The sequence below is a fragment of the Vipera ursinii genome (genome assembly GCF_947247035.1).
Source record: "Vipera ursinii genome assembly, chromosome: 1".
NCBI lineage: Eukaryota > Metazoa > Chordata > Lepidosauria > Squamata > Viperidae > Vipera > Vipera ursinii.
Genome location: NC_139512.1, coordinates 41,278,596 through 41,294,314, shown reverse-complemented (window position 1 = coordinate 41,294,314; position 15,719 = coordinate 41,278,596). Strand labels below are relative to the sequence as shown.

Genomic DNA, 15,719 nt, shown 5'->3' with positions numbered 1-15,719 from the left:
GACTATGTTATTTAGTTAAAGTTAAATAAGAGAATGGCATTAAACAATAATAAAGGTAATTGAATAATGTCGATGGTTCCAAGATACCAATTTAAGAAATTAAGCGTTTTACAGTTTTTATTGAGCACATCAATCATCCTAGCACATCTACCCACAAGCTTCATAAGTTCCATTTTTTAACCTCCTATGTATTATTTCAGGAACATATATAAATTTACTGAAAACCTGTGATAAGAATGTTTTTAGGTTCTGTGCTATAAAAAACTTAAGGAGAACTTAGGGGGAGGAAATAAAAGGAACAAAGTGTAAAAAAGAAAGGTCATAAATACAGAGAAAACAACTGCCTTGACATTATCTAGTCAGTCCATCTACAAAAACTGTGTGCATATGGAAACTTTTGGAGTTAGTAAATAAATCAGGAATAAGTAGCAAAACTAAAAACAACTCTTCTTGTTTTGGAAACAGACAAGGCCTTTCTGGGACAGATGAGTCAGTAAAGATCTAATCCCATAAATTTTGAAATAATTAAGGGATTTACAATTGGGAAACATGAATAAATTCTATTTCATGATAAGTTCTAGTCTCATAATTTGCTGTATGCAGTTATGAGGATGCATAGGAAGGGAGGGAGGGAGGGAGGGAGGGAGGAACCCAAGAACTCCAAGATTCGTTTCACCTCTATGATATTCAGTGTTTCCCAAACAGCCACACACAGGAACTGTAACTTCGGCTGTTGACAGCTAATTCCCAAAGGCCACAATTTAGTTTGCTTTTTTACCCTCTTCCAGATGTTAATCAGGCCAAAAAGCATTTCATGAAATCAAGGGGGACCTGGATTACTCTGCAAATCTGTATGATAGACGTGGGTGTTTCTAGGAGGAAAACCTACACACCTACATCATTGTTCATCTTCCAAAGGTACACAATGACTTTCTTCCAGCAGTAGTTAAAAAACCAAAAAATCAGATTCGGGAGAGGAAAAAACGCATGACTTTTGGGATGAACCCAAGAGTAGAACTACAACTAGACCTCAAAGTTTCCCTCCCCCCCCCTTCCCCATATAAGCACACTTCTGACTGAGAACACTGGGCTTCAGGTTGCCAAAAATAAACATAAACAAAACAGCTTTCTTCAACGGTCACTCTCTAAATATGTTCCCAGGAAAGTGTCAGGCTTAGGAAATAAGCAGATGCCTATAAAGAAATAGCTTTGCATATCTTTGTTGGCTGAACCTTTTCTGCAGGCTAACTCACTTGTGGATGGCTAAGTCAAAACTCGGATGAAAAGAGTTTATCTCAAAATCCAAGCAAGATTTTGGCACAGAGCATTTGCAGCATGGGCTTTTGCAGCCAGCCCACCAAAACCAGAGGGAGTCGTCCTCTTATCTGTGGGTGGCTGGCTGCAAATGCCCTGTGCTGTAAATGTTCCATGCCAAAATCCTTCTTATATTTCAAGATGGATATTTTTCAGCCAGTCCCCAGAAACCAGAGGGAGTCCTCTTAGCAGGTGGCAGAGGTCTATGACAATCTCTGCTGGCTTCACCATTAAGCCAGCAAGGAAGATTGCAAATGCTAATCACATGAATGCCAAGCACCCAGATCACAATCACAGAACTATGGGGGTATTCAATGGCTATAACTTCAAGCATGAGTCATTAAGTCCCTTTGCTCATTGCCATCATAATTTCAAACGGTCACTGAATGATTGTTAAGTGAGGACTACCTGTGGCAGTGAGGGACAATTAGCCACAAAGTGGTTGCTGTAAGTGACCAATCTAATATCTGTTAAAGTTACCAAAGAACCTGAACCCAAAGCTGACACCTCCCTTCCTGTTGTCTATGTTTAGCTCTCCCCAACTCAACGTACGCTTTGCTTCCTTAGCAGACTGCCCTTTTTGTCAAAAGTGAAGTAATTTCTTCCCAAACATTTCTATATTATTTTATCATATCTATTCTTCCATATTAATGGGATTATCAAAATTCAAGTGTTTTCCTCTGCCTTCCGTGCTGTTTTGGGGGGGATCAAGAGGAATGCCTTTAAGTCAGTGTTGACTCCTGGTGACTACCTAGACGCCTTGCAGCCTTCTTGGGAAGGTTTTCCAATGCCTCCTTCTTTGGGCTGAGAGTGGCTGGCCCAAGGTCACTCACTGACTTTCTGCCTAAGGCAGGAGGGCCTTCTCTGTGGGTGCGCCTGCCCTCTGGAACCAGCTGCCCGTGGAGCTCAGGACTGCCCCTGACCTGCGTTCATTCCGCCGGGACCTGAAGACTTGGCTCTTTGAGCTCTCTGGCCGGGGCTGAGAATTTTAAGTGGGGTTTTATTTTCAGGGATAATTTAATCTTTTTAATTGTCTTTTAACTTTTGTATTTTGTATTGGTGTGATTTTAAAATGCCCTATAAACCGCCCTGAGTCCTTCGGGAAAGGGCGGTATATAAATCTAATTAAATTAAATTAAATTTAAATTAAAAAAACTTGCAATCTCCTGCTCTCTAAGCCTGATGCCTTAATCGCTATTTCAAAGTGTTCTATTCCCTCCATGCAGTGCACAACCGCAAACATATGCCATGCTCCTTTTTTTGTGGAAAATAGGAAAATTACACACAATTACTTTGGAGTATTGCAAATTATCTTCTCTGACCTGCTTGCTTTTATATATCCACCCACTCCCATTATCTCTCCTCTGTACTCCATCTCCCCTCTTCTCCCCCACATCCTACGCATTTTCATGGTCATGCTGCAATCTCCCTTGATCTTTCTCTGCGACATAACTGCCCCTCCAATTGCCCCCTATTTGAGGGTGAAGGTTCGTTCTCCAAGCTTGAGGGCCGAACGTTTCATTACCAGGCTAGGTAACATCTTCAGCGGTGTTTAGAGAATGTCTGTGTCAGTGTTCTACTTATAAAAGGGCTTCAGGTGTGGGAGTGTCAAGTGAGGGTCTTGTGATGGGCCAGGTGGGAGTCATCAGAGAGAGGCTTGTGATGGGGAGGTACTTCAGGTAAGGGTCATTGGAGGGTGTGAATTAGTGGGTCAGGAATGAGTCAACAGTGGGAGGCTGGTAATGGGTCTTGTGATGGGGAGATTATGTCAGGCCAGGGTCATTGGAAGGTGAACTGCAGGGGGGGGGGAGAGAGGGGCTTGAGGGTTGGTGCTGTCTCCGGCTGGCTGTTTGATTGATTTGGATTTTGGGTTCATATGCTGGTTGTAGATCAATATGTCTGTTGATGAAATTGCTTGTGGAGTGCCAGGCTTTGATGAATTCCCGAGCATGCCGGGTGGTAGCGTGAGCAATGATTTTAGTATAGCTCCAATTGAACTGTTGTTGTTTGGTGTCACTGTGGGTAACGATTAGGGATTTGGGATCGTGCTAGCCGGTGTTCATGAACCTGGGTTTTTACTGACATGCCCCCTATTTATCAGTTCTCTCTCCTATTACTCAAGAGCTTAGAAAAGTATTTAGTCTGCAATCAATAGCAGGGACCCATTTTAATGGGGAAGCATTGGTGGCAGGAATAGCCCATAAAGCAAAATACAAGTATTTCAGCTGTTTCTCTTTCCCTAAAAGTGCCTCTAGTACCATAGTACTCAAGGAAAATGCAACTATATACAGCAATGTCCTGTGTTCCAATGTTATGGATATCTTATTCCGATCTGAAACATACCCAGATCACAGTAAACATTTCAAGAGAATACTTGGCTCTTACCTTCAAAGTACATTTTCATCAAACAGTTAATGCTATGTATGAGATTTTCCAAAATTACACTGAATATTTATTTAGAAAATATGGCACTGGAAGCTGTAACCTGAGGACAAAATGTTTCTCTGCATGGAACAATATTTCTCAAAATATTCCCATGGCACAATTCACTTTCATTTCTATTATTCTGATGGGGATAATTCTTATCAAAGATACAAAATTTAAGGTCCAAGTTTCAATGCAACTGCTCGAATCCTGACATTGTGGCCTTCAGATCCCCTCCAAAGGTTGTCCCCACCTTATACCTTTTACTATGATAAGAAATAAATGCTGAATATGTGTGGAATTATTGTAAATCACAATTAAGTTAAATTAAAATAAGTGAAATCTTTTTTCCACTCTAAGAATATCTCCTTTTGGGACTGTAGTTTCTAGTACTTTAAGGTCATATGGGAGCCCTGACCAAGAAAACAATTGCTTTTATAGCTTACTTATAGGCAATCAGAACTTGCTAACAAGGAATAAAAGCAGTTTTTTAAAAAAATAAATCTTGATCAGCCACAGCAGGTGGCAGCACTTCTCTGAATTTGGCTGATCTCAAAATAGCTAAGACAAGTCAGACCCAGTTATCACTTGTATACTTAGAACACCAGTAAATATGAGGATTATAGGATATAGTGGAAAGATGAAGAAAGGTCTCAGAGGAAGGCAAATACAAACCACTGTTGCTGAGATAAAATATATAAAAGCATTTGTGTAATCATCAAGAGGCACGATATTTGATGGCATCTGTAACATGACATGAACTGAAAAACCTGGTGGGGAGGTAACAGTCAGCAAAATCAAATACAGGTAAGCCTTGACTGACAACCACAATTGAGCCCAAAATTTCTCTTGCTTAAGCGAGTCATTTTTTAAAGTGAGTTTTGCCCCATTTTATGACCTTTCTTGCCACAGTTAAGGGAATAACTGCAGTGGTTAAGTTAATAACGTGGTTGTCAAGTGAATCTGGCTTCCCCATTGACTTTGCTTGTCAGAAGGTCACAAAAGGGGATCACATGACCCTGGGACATTGCAACTGACGTAAATATCAGTCAGTTGCCAAGCATCTGAATTTTGATCACGTGAGCATGGGGATGCTGCAATGGTAGTAAGCGTGAAAAATTTATTTATTTATTTATTTATTTGATTTGTATACCGCCCTTCTCCCTAAGGACTCAGGGCAGTGAACAGCGACATAAATGTCAAAATGCAGAAATACAGAAAATTGAAAATAAATTAAGCCCTACTGCCCAAACGTCGAAGATAAATTAAAACCACAATTAAAATTAAACCCGTCAGACCAGACCGGATTGCTTAAATAGATGTGTTTTTAGATCGCGTCGGAAGGAGCGAAGGTCGGGAACCATCCGGAGCTCAACCGGTAAATGGTTCCATAGGTCAGGCGCGCCCACAGAGAACGCTCTCCCCCTGGGAGCCACCAAGCGACATTCTCCGAACGGTGGTACCCTTAGGAGTCCCTCTGTGGGAGCGTACCGGGCGGAGGGAAGTTGATGCCGGCAGCAGGTGATAAAATGGTCATAAGTCACTTTTTTCAGTGTCGTTGTAACTTTGAACAGTCACTAAATGAACTATTGTAGGTCTAGGACAGGGGTGTCAAACTCGCAACGACACGTGACATGTCTCAACATATCGCAACTTTTTTTTTCCATTGCTGGCAATGGGGTGGGCGCAGTATCGCCATGATGCATCCGGCCTGTGGGCCTGCAGTTTGATACCTCTGGTCTAGGACTACCTGTATTAAGAGAAAAGCTAACTTAACTTAAAAGTGTACAAATTCATTAATGTGTTCATCTCAGCAGGAATAAGAATGGCACCAGCATTAATATAATTAGAGTTTTTTTAAAGTGATGTCTTTTTTTAAAAAAATGTGGTATTATAGTATATTTAAATGATTTAAGAGGGTATGGATAAATAAGCGAAATATACAAAGTAGAGTACGATATTAATTACAGAGGCAACAGTTCTTTTCTATATTATTCCTCTGTATCACAAAGCAGTAATCCTTTCTCACAGATTTTCAAAAACACTAGTTTAAAATGTTGATGAAAACAGTTACAGGTAAAATGCAGCATTCTAATAATTCCATTCAACTTGTTTTTTTTCTTTTCATCCTAACATCAGAATGCCATCTAATCACAGCTCAAACCAATGACAGGATTATCTAAGAATGTACTCAATTCATAACCTGATCAGAGAAACAATCCTCAACAGAAGAACAGGATACAACTGAATGCAAATCCTATGATCTTCTGGCATTTAGCACTACAATACATAGTAGAAAACTAGCTGGCATTAATTACAAAATAAGTAACTAAGAGCAGCTGTTTTCAAATTGCATTGTAAGGAACAATTGTACAGCTATTTACAAAATTTCTACAAATGTTTTTTCCACTATTATATATCTTTGAAGTTAATGTGTAAACATACATTTGTCATCCTGTGTTTAGCATTATAACAGTCTTCTGAAACATAAAGACTCCAAACCAAATCAGTGTTGAAGAATAGGAAATGTAAACACCACTGAACTTTAGGCCCTGTTATTTCAATACTGAGTTAGTGAAGAGAGAACCACAGAATAGTTGTGCTCCCATTTAAGATGTACAGCAAAAGTGTAATTTTCTTAGGAGAAAATAATGACTGGAGACATTATGTGATAAAGAATGAAAGAATAGTGCCATGTCATAAACTGAGATTAAGGATTAATTCTAGATCTAATCAGGCTGAACTCTAGACAGCCAATTCCATACAGCCAGATCAGCATTTTCATAAATGCTGAATGTGTAAGAGTTCAGTAATTCTTAGCCAGTATGGTTATTAAAGATTGAACTAAAGAATTCCATGTTAATAGATTTCAAATTTATCATTCAATTAAGAAGCCTTTATTAATTGGGCATTGTTGCAGAAAAGGTGGAAAAGGAAAAGAAGTAAGATGGAGGAACTAGGAAAATATAGGAAAATATAAACAAACTTGTAATTAACACACATTTACAATAGATTTGTAAAAAAAATGGTTATCAAAGCAAGAGGACAGAGTACTTCAACACGAGGGAGTTGGTCTCTGGAAATCTGATGCATTTGAATAGTCAAGTTAATTCTAACTCTACAGTTTATAAGTGGACAAAGAAGAGACTTTTGCTGAGAAACTTTTGAATGTAAAAAGTCACAGATAAAATTCCTGGTATATTAATGTTTAAGCTTGTCACAAATAATTGTAGCGCAACACATGTGACTGGGCCAGATCTTTATTTCAGAGCAGTTTAGACAGGATCTGAAGACAGAGGGCATTGACATCTGTTCTTTGTCATGATCAAATCATTTCCTTATCAGACAATGGATCATAGAAACCCTGGACCTTTGTGTGGACCCTTTAAAACAGGGGTGTCAAACTGCCAGCCCGTGGGCCAGATGCGTCATCCGGAAGCCACGCCCACCCCACTGTCAGCAATTGCAAAACCGTCTCGATTCGTTGCGCGACCTCACGTGATGTCACAAGTTTGAATGATTAGCCATGTAGAATCCAGAGAGATTCTAGAGTAGCGTGCCCCAATCTTTTTAGCTTTGTGGACCAGCAGGGGTGGGAAAAGGGAATGGTTACACGTGTACAGTTCCACTTGTGTGAGCGGGGAGCATAAATGCCTGCTGCTCAAATAAAGCTGGGTGCACACTTATCAGCTGCTTGTAAAAGTGGAGCTGCGCACATGCGCGCGGTCAGCTGCCATTTCCATGGCCTGGTTCTGAATGGGCCAAGGCCCAGTAGTGGGCCTTAGCCCAGGGGTTGGTGACCCTTGTTCTAGAGAGTGCTTGAGAGTTTTGTTGAGAATTTGGTATATAGTATTTTTCATGCCAAGTTCATTTCTGAAATTCAGAGATGGCTAGAGAGGTGGCAAAGATTGCTCTTGTAAAATCTCCTGCTCTTGCCAAGAGAGTGTCTTGCAAGTGGCTCCTTGATTTATCAAAGACCTATGACAATAAAGGAACTGAAAGTATCTTCCTAGAGATAAGATGGTGGAAAACCAAAAATAGACCTGAACTGATAGAACTTGCTTACACAACAACCAACTCCTGAAAATCCCATTCTTATCAATGTTACCCATTTTTCATTGCTACTTTCCCCCTCTCTGTCTCTCTTGTGAACATATTACATATGGCCCACAATTACCAAAAAGGGATCTACCCATCATTTAAATCTATCACATTTCCTTATTTCTTTTTCTGTCTTTGAGCAGTGATTTGTTGTTTCCAGTTCTCTAAGACTGGATAACTTGACTGAAGAGCCTTCTGTTGCCTTAGATTAGTTTAGGTATTATGTGCATGAATTACTAAATGACAACAACCTACAATAAGCAGCTATTATACCACAAAAATTAGCAATGTCAAGACTTAAACATCCTAATGCTAAACTTGCATATACAGCTGTTACAAGTTAATTACCTTTTGGTGGATGCGTTTATTCATTACTTTGCAAAGGTGTGTGTGTGTGTGTGTGTGTGTGTGTGTGTGTGTGTGTGTGTGTGTGTGTTTGAAATGGCAGGAAAAAATGTTAAATTGAACCAGAGATTATGATATAAAAGAACCAAGTAATACCCTGCAGTTAGAGGCTTTAGCTCTTTAATCATGCAGTACAATTTTTAAGATTGTGTTTTGGCAGGTGAAAAAGAATTCTTGTGACAGCTTGTTTCTACAGTAGCCACATTCCAAAGAATATAATCTTCAACATAATCAGAAGTATTTTGACTGTGGCATAGATTTCAACATACTTCGCTTTCATATAATACAAACATTTTTAAGAAGGTTTTTCCCACCCAGTTATCTGTTACTTATTTTAAGCAACAGAAGATGTTTGTTTATATTTGCAAAACACCAACTATAAATTTGATGAGACAAATAATTTTAATGTACATATCTACATACACTTTCCATGCTCAACTTACCACAAATTCCCCTGCAAAGCAACAACAGTGTAAAAATACATATTTTCTGCAAACATTTATTCTGATTTCGATATCAAATTGCTTGGGAAAAATACAAACAAGTTGATAGTTGGGGAAGTATATAGTAATAGTAGCTAGCTGATAATATGCAATGTGTTTCCAATATTTAAGAAAGAGACATAAGGAAGAGACTATGAAACTTGAAAAACTGTTTGAGAAAGCCAGTAAAGCCAGTGATTAGTAAGTAAAAAAGAGCATATGTCATAAAATATAAAATTAAAGAGCAGCCTTTATATTAAATTTGTTTTTATGATAAAAAACAAGAAAAGCTCATATTTACACATTGTATTCATATTACATTTTTAAAAGTCTCAGAAAATAGTTAAAAAGATAAGGAAAGACTACAGACAAAATGATACACTATCATCAACAACTGAAATATCTATGGGCTTGAACAATTCAATCCATTAAACTCTGCATATGCTCCAGAGATTTAATAAAGTGACTAAATAAAATCAGTTAGGATTGGGAGACAATACCCTAAGCCAGGGTTCCCCCACCCCTGGGCCATGGATCATACCAATCCATCACACAGGAGGTGAGTGGCGGGCGAGCAAGCGAAATTGGAACCATTCCCTCCCCCAGTCCGTGGAAATATTGTCTTCCATGAAACCGATTCCTGGTGCCAAAAAGGTTGGGGACTGCTACCCTAAGTTGACTTCAAGAGATGCATTCACCCATCTTCTTTACCGCTCAGCTATTATCTGCAGTTTAAATTTTAAATGAAATCTAGACATAACACTTTCAGGAACTCACAAGTTTTCTAGAGCATTATTTTGTTACGTCCAATGAACATGGGTTCCAGGAAAACCAGAATTGCAGTAGAGGAGGAGACAAGAGAAATGTATTTCTCCATGGATTACTTAACTACAATTTTCATCAGGCCCAGCCAGCATAATACTAACTTACGTACTGTAAGAAATACTGTGCTGTAGTGCAGTAACATCATGAGGGTCACATGTTCCTCATTCCTACACTAGAGGACAGTGTGTATTCAAGATGGGAGTTTTTCAAAAGTTTTAGCATTAAAAATACATAATACACATATTTTTAGAAATAAATATACAGATGAGAAAATGTATACAAAATATAATTTTTCATTATTTCTTAAAAATGAAAACAGAATGATAACAGCTTGAGACTGAACACATATGAAAACTGATGTAGACTGTTTTGTTGATTTCTAGTAATGAAATAGACAGGAATCTGATGTGGTAGAATCTATTCTTATTAAATTCATCTTAAAAGACTTTAAAAGTTTTAAACAAACTCATTGTGCTGCTTTCCCTTCATTTCAAAAGCATTGCTATCTTAGTCATTCATCCACCAATTTATGAACGCACATAACACCAGACTGCCAGCACACCTGTTCTTTAATTCTTGCTAAAGAAGTTAAAAACTTATTCTAATTATTTACATTGTGAGCATACTTCTAAAATTAGCTAAGTTTACCTATAAAATAAATATGCAAGACTACAGTATTTAAAAGTGTAAATTAATTATATATTTAATCACAGATGTTTCTATATTTCAAAAATATCTACTATATTAGGGCTGTCAAAGACCATGCTGAACAGGTACTTTGAGAATTGTAGACCCAACAGACTAAGGTTGAACAATGTTGTAATAGGGGTTTTGTAATACTATTTTTATTTTATTATACATATTCTTATTTATCTTTATATTGTACTAATTGTTTTTCTGGGGTGTGTGTGTGTGTGTGTGTGTGCGTGCGTGCGTGTGTGTGGGGGTGGGTGGGTGCGTGTGATGTACTATTGGATATTTTACTGTATCTGGCCTTACAACTCTGAACAAATAATCTTCTTGGTCACACGATCAGCCAGATATTTAGACTGGATTCGGCATTTTTGTCTACCAATTGAATCTTTCCCAAGGCCCTGAGATAGGTAGATTTGTGTGTGTTTGTGTGTGTTTTAACGACCCTGTAATCCCTTGCATTGGGGTGGAGTCGGGATGACTGAATGGAGCTGAGCATTTACTGGCCGGATACCCTTCCTGTTGCCTATGTGAAACTCACAGCAGATATTTTCTGTTTGCTTCCAGAGTGAGAAATATCTGCCACTACCTAGGATCAAACTCACAGCCTCCTGATTAGGGGAGAGCTCTACCACTAGGCCACCACACCGTTCGGATAGGTAGATGTTATTTAATGATATTAAAATTATTGTCAGAGGATATAAATGGTTCCAAATGAAACTATCTTTTGCAATTGACTGATGGTGACTTTGTCAATGGTGAGTGTTTTCAGGTAGTGCGCCAACTGTTTTGGAATTGCACCCCAGGCATCTATTATTATAGGTGCTATCTTTGCTTTCTTTTGCCACAATTGTTCTACTTCTATTTGCAGGCCTTTATATTTTGTGATTTTCTCCAGTTCTATTTTTTTTCTGCTGTCTCTAGGTATTGCAATATCCACTATCCAGACTTGGTCTTTCAGATCAAAAAAGTATGGCAGACACTTACCTGTTTGAATTCTAAAGTCCCAGAGTACTTTTAACATCTTCATTAGTTATTGCTTTGGCTACTTTGTGCTCTCATCAGTTCTTGCTTGCAAGCGAATGGTATTTCTTGCAGCTATTCCAATGCTCCATTGTTGCTACTTTGTCATGCTACTGTTTGTAATCTGTCTGCATGACCTTCTTCCAGCATTTAACCAGGTGATCCACTGTTTCTGTTTTCTCAATTCTAACTTTACACTCATTTGTTCTTGAGGCTTGGTCTCATGCATCCAGAATTAGCCTTTCTCTCTTTTTTCAACTTTCCTGCTCTTAGCCATTGTCAGGTATTGTTAGCTGCTTTGTCTTCTAGCTTTTTCATGTATTGGTCATGTAATGATTTTTTCTTGCCATGACTCTTTTCTATTCTATAAGAGCCGTGGTGGTGAGTGGTTAGAATGCAGTATTGCAGGCTAATTCTGCTCACATTGGCAGGAGTTCAATTCCTTCCTTCCTGATTGGCTCATGGTTGACTCAGTCTTCCATACTTCTGAGGTCAGTAACGTGAGGACCCAGAATGTTAGGGGGCAGCATGTTGACTCGGTAAACTGCTTAGAGAGCACTTTGAAGCAGTATATAAGTCTACGTGCTATTGCTATTCTCTGTTTGGTTACTTCTTATAGGTCAATTTGGTCTTCCCACTATTCAGTTTCCACTTCTGGTATACTAGCTTTGGTATATTTTCTTCAGTATGTCCTTCAGATATTCTTCCTCTGTTCCTTTTTCTTTTTCAGCTGACTGATATAATTGCAACACTCCATAACCATTCATGCTCCTTGGTAAACAGTGTCTGTCAACATGGCATGGGTCCGGATTACCTACGGCAGCACCTGCTGCCGGCATCGACCTCCCTCTGTCCAGTGCGCTCCCACAGAGTGGGCCTCCTCAGGGTGCCTCCGATCAGATCAGAGAATCAGAGAATCCGATCAGAGAATGTCGATTGGTGGCCCCCAGGGGGAGGGCGTTCTCTGTGGGCACGCCAGACCTATGGAACCGCTTGCCGGTTGAGCTCTGGATGGCCCCCGACCTTCGCTCCTTCTGGCGCAATTTAAAAACTTATTTATTTGAACAATCTGGCCTGGTTTGATGGGTTTGGGGTTGGGTCTAATTTTAACATAGTTTTAATCATTGTATTATATTGGGCATGATTATTTAATTCTTTTAACTTCTTTTAACTTTTGTATTTATATTCTGATATTTATTGCCCTGTACACCGCCCTGAGTCCTTCGGGAGAAGGGCGGTATAAAAATTTAATAAATAATAATAAATAATAATAATCTCTGCATGGATGAAGGGCATGATTCATTGTCATTATTTTTCTCGTCTTGTTATCCAGAGCTTTTAGTTCTGAATTCTAGCTGTATCTAATGAATGGAATTAAGTGACATTTCCACCACCGAGTTTGGACTTTAAGATTTTCACTCTTCTGTTGTATTAACTAGGTCTTCTTGACCTAGTTATCAACCTGAAGGAGACTCAGGTATTTGTACTACTACTACTACCAATAATAATAATAATGATAGTTGGAAGGGATCTTGGAGGTCATCTAGTCTAACCCCCTGCTCAGGCAGGAAACCCTGTACCATTTCAGACAAATGGCTGTCCAGTCTGTTCTTAAAAACTTCCAGTGTTGGAGCATTCACAGCTTCTGGAGGCAGGTTGTTCCACTGGTTAATTGTTCTAACTGTCAGCAAGTTTCTCCTTAGTTCTAGGTTGCTTCTCTCTTTGGTTAGTTTCCATCCATTGCTTCTCGTCCTGGATGCAGTATTCCACATGTGGCCTTACCAAGGCATTGTAAAGTGGTATTAATACTTCACATGATCTTGATTCTATCCCTCTGTTATTGCAGCCTAGCACTGTGTTGGCTTTTCTGGCAGCTGCAGCACACTGCTAACTCATATTTAAGTGATTGTCCACTAGGACTCCGAGATCCCTCTCACAGTTACTACTATTGAGCAAGGTATCACCTATACCAGGGGTAGGCAACCTTGGCTTTTTTATGACTTGTGGACTTCAACTCCCAAAATTCCTGAGTCAGCATGGCTGGTTCAGGAATTCTGGGTATTGAAGTCCACAAGTCATAAAAGAGCCAAGGTTGCTTACCACTGACCTATACTATACATTTGGGGTTTTTTGCCTAAATGTAGAACCTTACTTTTTTCTCCACTGAATTTCATTTTGTTAGACATCGCCCAATGTTCAAGTCTGTCAAGAGCCTATCTTCTGGAGTGTTGGCTATTCCTGCCAGCTTGGTGTTGTCTGCAAGTCTGATGAGTTCCCCATCTATCCCCTTGTCCAAATCATTGATGAAGATATGAAGATATGAAAGCAGGACAAGAAGCAACGGATGGAAACTAGTCAAGGAGAAAAGCAACCTAGAACTAAGGAGAAACTTCCTGACAGTTAGAACAACTAACCAGTGGAACAACCTGCCTCCAGAAGCTGTGAATGCTCCAACACTGGAAGTTTTTAAGAAGAGACTGGACAGCCATTTGTCTGAAATGGTATAGGGTTTCCTGCCTTAGCAGGGGGTTGGACTAGATGACCTCCAAGGTCCCTTCCAACATCATCATCATCGTTATTATTATTATTATTATTATTATTATTATTATTATTATTATTATTATTATTATTATTATTTTATTATTATTATTATTATTTTGAAGAGCACTGGCCCCAGAACAGTGTCCTGAGGCACCCCACTACACACTTCCCTCCATGTAGATGCAGTTCCATTGATGACCACACGTTGAGTACAGCTGGTCAGCCAGCTACAAATCCATCTGTTGGTGATGCTGTCTAACCCACATTTTTCTATCTTATCAAGTGGTAGGTTGTGGTCTACTTTATCAAATGCCTTACTGAAGTCCAAGTAAATTATATCCACAGCATTCCTCTGATCCACTAATTTTGTCACTTGGTCAAAGAATGCAATAAGATTTGTCTGGCATGATCTGTTTTGGACAAACATGTATGCCTCTAGGTGTTTGCTGATTCGTTGCTTGATTATCTTTTCCAGAATCTTCCCAGGTATTGAGGTCAGGCTGACAAGTCTCTAGTTTCCTGTATCAATTTTTTTGCCTTTTTTGAAGATTGGAACTACATCAGCTACAACTACATCTTCATTCAGACACTAACTGTCCGGTGTGACTACAGCCTGTTCGATGGCCTTCAAGATAGGCTGAAAACAGGAAATAAAGATTTGCCCCATGTTTGGGGCCTAGCAAGGTAATCTAAATAGTTAACATTTGACATATATATATATGTGTGTGTGTGAACCAGCTGCCAGTGGAGCTGAGGACTGCCCCCGATCTCCATTCATTCTGCCGGGGCCTGAAGACGGTATATAAATGTAATAAAATAAATAAATAAATAAATAAATAAATATGTTATTTATCTTTATATCTTATTATATTTTCTGATATATATGCATATATGTATGATTGTACATATGTATGGAAAAGTTCTACTATTGGATATTGTTTATCTATTTTGTGGTCCCACCAGTTATGGTAAGGTAAAGGTAAAGGTAAAGGTTCCCCCGCACATGTGTGCTAGTCGTTTCCGACTCTAGGGGCCGGTGCTCATCTCCGTTTCAAAGCCGAAGAGCCAGCGCTTGTCCGAGGACGTCTCCGTGGTCATGTGGCCGGCATGACTAGACACCAAAGGTGCACGGAACGCTGTTACCTTCCCACCGTAGTGGTCCCTATTTTTCTACTTGCATTTTTACGTGCTTTCGAACTGCTAGGTTGGCAGAAGCTGGGACGAGTAACAGGCGCTCACTCTGTTACGCGGCACTCGGGATTCGACCCGCCAAACTGCCGACCTTCTGATCGACAAGCTCAGCGTCCTAACCCACTGAGCCACCGCGTCCCTTAACCAGTTATGGTATTTCTTGCAAATGTAAACAATTTCCTTTTAGTAGGAGTTTATTTATCCATATGCAAACAAAAATGTAAAGTAGCTATGTTTTACCAACCCACAACTAGCTTTTAGTCAATAAGAGGTTTAGAGGCTTACCTTTCATGTATAGTTCTATCTTTCTAATGAGTTCGTAAGATTTTGATCGATCCAGTAATGTCCTGATAGCAGGAAGAGGATCCAGAATTATAGTTTCAGGATGAGCATCAATATATTCCTAGGGAAATGAAGAGATGGCATGTGATATTCTTCAGAGAAAAAAAAATACTGTTGGAAACTTAATACATGACAGGAAGATACCACCAGTACAGCATATCTTCAATTAACAATAACTGAATTTCAAGTAGTATCACAGCAATCATTTAAGTAACAGATGGTGTAATTTTCAATCATATCCCAAAATTAAAGTGATACAAACTATAGTAAATGTATATAGTATCTGTAAACATGTTGGATGACAACTCCTGAAATTCCCACTAAAGATGGTATGCAACTGCAGTTCCAAACAATTGGAAGACATCAGGCGGCGACAGC

The 15,719-nt window shown here is 39.2% G+C and overlaps 1 protein-coding gene across 1 annotated transcript in view; it reads right to left on the bottom strand.

Moving 5' to 3' along the window:
* ITPK1 (inositol-tetrakisphosphate 1-kinase) overlaps positions 1-15,719 on the bottom strand; it is a 167,343-nt gene that overhangs the window by 50,154 nt on the left and 101,470 nt on the right. The window contains exon 4 of the mRNA XM_083366817.1: positions 15,285-15,402. Coding sequence (XP_083222943.1) covers positions 15,285-15,402 — 118 coding nt within the window. The remainder of the gene's footprint in view (positions 1-15,284; positions 15,403-15,719) is intronic.